The sequence below is a fragment of the Pteropus alecto genome, unplaced genomic scaffold, assembly GCF_000325575.1.
Source record: "Pteropus alecto unplaced genomic scaffold, ASM32557v1 scaffold131, whole genome shotgun sequence".
Classification (NCBI taxonomy): domain Eukaryota; kingdom Metazoa; phylum Chordata; class Mammalia; order Chiroptera; family Pteropodidae; genus Pteropus; species Pteropus alecto.
Window position 1 is genome coordinate 6,309,363 of NW_006434709.1, and position 7,085 is coordinate 6,316,447.

At 42.5% G+C, this 7,085-nt stretch overlaps 1 protein-coding gene across 4 annotated transcripts in view; it reads left to right on the forward strand.

Moving 5' to 3' along the window:
* The window catches only part of SERTAD2 (SERTA domain containing 2), a 103,069-nt gene extending 97,674 nt beyond the window's left edge, over positions 1 to 5,395 (forward strand). For all 4 annotated transcript variants that reach the window (XM_015587632.2, XM_015587631.2, XM_015587630.2 and 1 more), the window contains one exon: positions 4,059 to 5,395. In XM_015587632.2, the coding sequence (XP_015443118.1) occupies positions 4,063 to 5,007 (945 nt within the window). In that variant the 5' untranslated portion in view covers positions 4,059 to 4,062 and the 3' untranslated portion in view covers positions 5,008 to 5,395. The remainder of the gene's footprint in view (positions 1 to 4,058) is intronic.
* The last annotated feature ends 1,690 nt before the right edge of the window (positions 5,396 to 7,085 follow it).

Sequence of the window (7,085 nt, forward strand, 5' to 3'; positions counted from 1 at the left end):
ACACAGTTTGGCTTCTTGCCCTCAGGTTCTTGAGAGGCTTGTCTTTTCTCGTTTGAACTGAGAGTGAGTTCTTCTCACTGCCTCCCACTTCTAGGAATTGGAGGCCTCTTCTAAAAACAGTCAGTGGGAAGCCTTGATGCTAAACAGTGTGTAAGCAAACTTTAGGAAAACTAACTTTTTAAAAATTTTTTGAAGTGTTTTTAATTTTTAAGTAAAAATGTGGACCGAATTTTAATATGTTGCATTTTATTCCTTTCTATAAGAATTTAGATAGAAATAGGATTACAAATCAGGATTGTGTGCATTTTGCAATCTTAATGGGTGTGTAGAGCCAGTTTTGCCTCATCAAATAAAATAGAGAAATGAAGGCAAACCTGCTTTGAGACATACTCTGTCATGGGTCCTTATTTACACATTTGAAAAGCATCCAAGATTTGATTTGTCTAGCTATTCCTGCTCACAGATTTTGCTTACACGGGCCTTCCTCCTTCCCCTTCCAGACAGCATTACAAGTGTCTTAATCAGGTTTTTCCTAAATCATTAGGGTTATCACACAGCTATGACCAGCTGGATCATTCTAATTGGAAATTAGGTGCTTTTCACACTGAAATCTTTCTGAAAGCATCTCCACAGATCTCTTTTCAGCTATGGGAATTCTGATAAATGCATATAGTACTGCATGCTTTTTAAATATTTGAGTCCTATAGATTCGGCGATTATTTCTAGAGAAATGTGAGTTATTAAGTCTCGTTGTTCATTCTGGCAATAAGTCTTTAAAAGACAATTCTATATCAACAAAAGAAAAAGTCTACACTGTTTTATCTAAGTGTTACCTCTCCTCAAGAAAACTGATAAAATTCAAAGTGGCGATGAGCTTATTACTAATTTGTTTTTAGTATATTTGGTTTACATTTTAAGACAGTGCTTCTAAAACTTTCTGTGATGAAGGACCATCTTGTTTGTTTTATTCCTCCTTCATTGACTAAATACTTCAGTAAATTACCAGAGAAATGAAATAAAAGTAGAAAGATGTAAAAAATAGAAGCCTCATTTTTATTAGATTTACAGACATATAATTGTAAATTTGCTATAAAAGTTTTTAAATAATGGAGTATCTACTTACCTCATCATGGACCAGTAACAGTTCACAGACTGGCACCATCTATGGACTACACTTTTAGAAATACTGCTTTAGAGTGAGCATGTGTGTGTGTGCGTGTCTGTTACCCGTCCAAAGTCCATGTGCCCGACACTTTGAAAGGCCAAAATTCAAAATGTCAGAGTTTGGAGTAAGGACAGGTTTATTGATCCAAAAAGTGCCAGCTGAGAGGATGCCCCAGATCCATCTTAAGAAAGCACAGAGTTCAGGCTTCTTTTACATCAGGGAAGAGGAAATTGGAAATTGGAGGGGCAGGAGGTGATTGAGGACGGCAGTCATCTGGGCCCCAGGAGGTGTCTGAGGAAGACTGCACTTAGTCTGTTGACCGTAGTTGATGTGAGTCCAGTCAGGAGGTTAGTGCAAATTTATGATAAACAGTACATACTTTCCTCGTCTCCTCAGGAGTGGCACTTTCTGGTAAGGGGCTATTTTTGTAAAACTCAAGCCAAAAGCAGAATCCCTCTAATGATGAACATGTCTGTATGCAAGACCAAGGAGAAGCTATTAGCCTGAAGGGCATGGGAACAAAGCAGGCTTGAACAAGATGGAGTCAGAGAGGCCAAGCATTTCACTCTGTCACATGTATGCATGTGTGTACTCTCTCACACACGTTTAAATGTACTGGGTCTGATCAAAGAACGTGTAACATAGATCTTCTAACAACTTTAGATGAGAATTAAATGCAGTTAATGAGCTCTTTGGCAAGAAGTGTAATTTTTCTGGACGTGAGTATTTAAACGCTTAAATTGTAAGCAAAGACAAATAGTATAATTGTGAGTACGGTTACCTGTTTCAAAACACAGTTGTCCCGGTAACATCTAAATGCATAAAGTAGAAAGTGTTTTGTAATGTGAAATGAAATCACTTCCTCTCTGATTCACACTCAAGTTTAAATGGGCACAGGTACTTTAGATAGGAAATGTTATGTGCAAAGTGTATATACAAATGAGACTTTTAGCACTAAGCAGTAGGAAATATTTCTCTTATGTGAGGTATTAGATAAGCAAGTTGTTACTATCATACCTTCCTTGCCTCAAAGCACAGTTAATTATGGGGCTGGTCTTTGGTCCTAGTGATTGACAGCCATTTTCTTAATATTTACAAAATGAGAGAAGGCGTTTCATACAAGTAAGTCCACATTTTTATAAGCATTAACAAATTCTCAAGCTGATTCTGACATTGATGGGTTGCAGCTGTCTTTGTCTTTCTCTACTTGAGACCGAGGTACATGAAGGTAGTCACTCCAAGTGGGATTTGTGTGCCAGGCTCTGTGACCACCTGCATGTCTGTGCAGAGTGGCCTTTAACAAAGCGTTGGTTCTCCCCTATAAAACACACACACACACACACGCACACACACACACACACACACACACACACACACACAGCATTGGAGGGAAGTTCTGTGAAGTTTCATTACAGTTAGCTTTAGGAAGAGATGAAACTCATTCAAAATAATAATGAGTTGTAGAAGTTACTGAGCCCCTTGAAGATCAGGCTTTATTCCTCTTTGGGGCTCCCACTGCCTGGCGGAGTGCCCAAGACAGCATAGATGTGGAACGAGTTAATAAGGGATTGAATGAGGTGCTATCAAAATCAACTGAAGTAATTCAGTAAAAGGCAAGTCACTGTTAGAAGAAAAATTGAATAACTACAAAGCACCTGCTTGTACATAAAGATATCAGGAAGAGTGAGTGGCATCAGGGAGAAGATTACCACGCATCCGTGGGTGTTGTAAAGGGGGTGAGAGAGCAAGCACCAGCTTGGCTTAATTAGAGCCATGTCTCCTGGTCTGGACAACATAAGGACAACTATCCTGATTAAACAGTTAGAAAGTGAGGTCTATGAGGCAAAGGCCGATGGCTTGGAATTGTTCTGTTTAGACAGTGGATGTTCCGAAAGGAAGAACCACTCTCCAGAAGGTACAGCCAGCAGAGAATAAAGTTTTCACTAAGGCGAGAGCAGGCGAGGAGGCCGCCTAGGCTATGAGCATCAGGCAATGTGGGGCAGGAGTTAAAATTCAACTCGTGCCCAAATGCTCAAGATCTGAGATATGAGTTTGACATTTCTTCGAAATACATATATATGTCTGGAGTCGCAATAAGTATTTTGTTAAGAAAAAATGTTTTCAAGTACCCAAACAGCAATGCTTATAATCAGAGTAAATTACTTTCAAATTAATCCAGTTGCATCCAGACGTAACTGTATATGATGAAATCGAGCCATGGAAAAACTTGGGCTGGGAAATCCACATTCCTCCTCTGGATTCTATACTGAAATGTGGTGGCAGCTCAGTCACTGTGGTCATTTAACACAGGCCAAGGGCTTGACCACATGTCACCAAACGGGCAGAAAGGCTCTATGCATAATGAGGAAGGAAGAGGCATTTTGAAAGCACACACCGTTCTACCAAAATTATACATGTTCTCCCTTCTCCAACTTGGTTCTTCCAAACGTTCAAGATATGTTAAAGCTCTAATCTATGACACCTTTATCTGTCTAGGCCATAGCATTGTAAGTGTTTTCTTGGGCTTTAAAAATAAATCTGTTTGAGGGAGGGAAATTGAACCTGCATGGTGATATTAAGCAAGCACAGGAGCTGAGAAAGTCAAAATCACGGTTTCCATGGTAACGTTTAACTTGTCTGGGTCGTACACATTTCTCAAGAAATACATTCACCAGACTACCTAGTGAGAAAAATTGCTCCACAGGCATACAAAGGTGTATTCCCCCGTTCTCTCATTCTAAAAGGTCTTCCCCCAATTAATTCATCAGTTCTAACTGAGCCCGGGCAAGGAACCAACAGAAGTCCATGTCCCGAACTCTGAATCAGCATCTTTGTTACGATAGCAATTAGTTTTCCTGTGATTAATTCCATTTCCTTCCTTCCTCCTTTGCAGATATATGTTGGGTAAAGGAGGAAAACGGAAGTTTGATGAGCATGAAGATGGGCTGGAAGGCAAAATCCTGTCTCCCTCTGACGGTCCATCCAAGGTGTCTTACACCTTACAGCGCCAGACTATCTTCAACATTTCCCTTATGAAACTCTACAACCACAGGCCCCTCACAGAGCCCAGCTTGCAAAAGACCGTCTTAATCAACAACATGTTGCGGCGGATCCAGGAGGAACTCAAACAGGAAGGCAGCCTGAGGCCCGTGTTCACCCCCTCCTCCCAGCCCAGCGACTCGCTGAGCGACAGCTACCGAGAGGCCCCGCCCGCCTTCAGCCCCGCCGCGCCCGCGCCGGCTCACCCCTGCGACCTCGGAAGCACGACGCCCCTGGAGGCCTGCCTCACCCCGGCCTCGCTGCTCGAGGACGACGACGACACTTTTTGCACTTCCCCGGCCGTGCAGCCTGCGGCTCCCACCAAACTCTCACCTCCAGCCCTCCCACCGGAGAAGGACAGCTTCTCCTCCGCCTTGGACGAGATCGAGGAGCTCTGTCCCACATCTACCTCCACAGAGGCCGCAGTGGCAGCGACTGACAGCGCGAAAGGGGGCGCCGGCGAGCCCAGCGTTCAGAAACCCGAGGGGCTGCCGGAGGGCCGCCCGGACGACCCGAAACTGATGGACTCTCTGCCTGGGAATTTTGAAATCACCACGTCCACGGGGTTTCTGACGGACCTGACCCTGGACGACATCCTGTTTGCCGACATTGATACGTCGATGTATGATTTTGACCCCTGCACATCCGCGTCGGGGACGGCCTCCAAAATGGCCCCCGTGTCGGCGGACGACCTCCTCAAGACTCTCGCTCCCTACAGCAGCCAGCCCGTCGCCCCGAGTCAGCCTTTCAAAATGGACCTCACAGAGCTGGACCACATCATGGAGGTGCTCGTCGGGTCCTAAGAGCTCGGGACCCGGTGACTGTGCCCAGCCGGGCTCTGCGAGTGTCCCTGCGCCCTGACAGCTCTCCGCACTGTGCATGCACCCTTGCTTGCCTTTTTCAGAGAAAAAGAACATTTTACAAAAGGATCACACTAGTTTTTGCTTTGAGCAGAGTTGGAGTGCCTTCATCCAAGTATGACCACTTTTAATATGCTTTTTTGAGTGGTTCCTCAGAGACCTGCCCTGGAGTAGGAGGGACTACATTTGAAGACAATATTGCTATATCAAATGGCAAAAATAAACAGTTCAAGTGAAGCACAAGGAATAAGTTGGGAAAGCTGTAAATTGCATGTGCATATTTGTCTATTTTTTCTATAAGTTTTATTGCAAGAGGTAAAAAAAAAAAAAAGAAAAATATATATATTATTTAGATAATCTCAGTACTTTTTCTGGCATTTTCGCCTTGTATAGGTTGACTTGGCAATTCAGCCTTTTTAGAGGCATTAACTACTCCTCGTAAGTGTTGCATTTACATGGCTGTTTAGAAACTGCTGCCCAAATTTATTTTATATTTTTGTACAGATTCTGCAGTTTATGATATTGTTTTTCTAAAAACAAATGCTGTTTATACATATGAGATAGCTATTTTGATAGGATTTGCTCACATAGTTCCTGCAAACTTCAGATGTACAAGTTGCACTTGTACTTTTATAGCATTGTAATGTTTTATATGTGTTTGGTGCAAAGAGAAAATTGGATCAAATCTGCAGTTGATGTCCCCAAATGCAGACATACACACACACACACACACACACACACACTCACTCACTCACTCACTCACTCACACAGCGCTTTAAGAAAGGGCCAGGCGATATCACACCCAAATTTCACGAGCACTGACCCCTTGGCATGAACACCCGCCAACACTGTGACTTCCAAAGCTAGAAGCCGGAGCCATGTCTGCTCATCAAACTTGCATTAAGCAGTTGGCGGGAGGTGGCTGTGGAGCTCGGGGTTTAAATGATGGTTCTCTTTAGTTCCCTCTCTCGAGGGGAAGGCTACCGAATACTATTTATGCCAAGTTCGTGCTTTTAATTGTTTTTATTTTTTTAAACAAAAACTCACATCTTTCCTTTTTGGCATAATTTTTATGACCTGAAATTTTACATGCGAACAAAATTTTATGAAAAGCAACCAACTTCTTCATGGAACTAAACCCTGATGCAGTGCTTAGGGCTCATAAAGAAAAAAATCTCCCCCAGAAGGCACCTATCATGTTGCTCAATTGTCTTTTCCAGCTTCCTTCCCTAGAGCTTTCGTTCCCTCTATTGCTAAGTGCTGAAAATGGCATCTTTCATGATCACCACGGTGAGCTCTGCTCACCTCGGCCCAGCCTGGGATGCACTCTTGTAACATCTGTAGCTCTTGAACCTGGAGTTGGTCCCGTTACATCATGGCTTCCAATCTGGTTGCTTTCTGTAATCAACTGCTTTAACTACACTTTACAAGGCTGTTTTATCCAAATACGCAGACAGGACTTTCTATGCATGTTTCTTCTCCTTCCCCCTTGCCTACCCCTCTGCCCCCTGTCCCCTGTCCCCTGCCCCCGGGCACTTGAGACAAAGCTTTTTATTCCTAGTGGTGTACATTTAATTTTAAAACGTTTGCAATGTATCATGCTTGTTGCCGAAATTGTTTATGGCCTTTCTCCTTTCGGTTTTTTTTCTTTCTCCCAATGGTACTTTAGCTGGTTACAACTTATATTGTTGAAATGCAGATGGCTTCTTTAGGAATAACTTTTATATTTATTTAAGAATTTTTAAATTATGGGATTTGTGTTGTCGTCGTCTTTGTTGTTAGTCATTTGTCAATATTCAGTCACCAATTCTGCTCACTTCTTGCCATGGATAAAATTGAGTCTTTCTGGCCAATTAAAAAAGACAGCTTTATAAAATGGCACTTTAAACAAGCCACAGATAGTTTTATTTTTGTAATACACATGGCAAAACAAATAGATTTGTGATGAAGGAACTGCTCATCTAATCAAAAGATTCGTGTATGATGATTAAATCTTTCTACATTCTAATTTACGTCCCCCC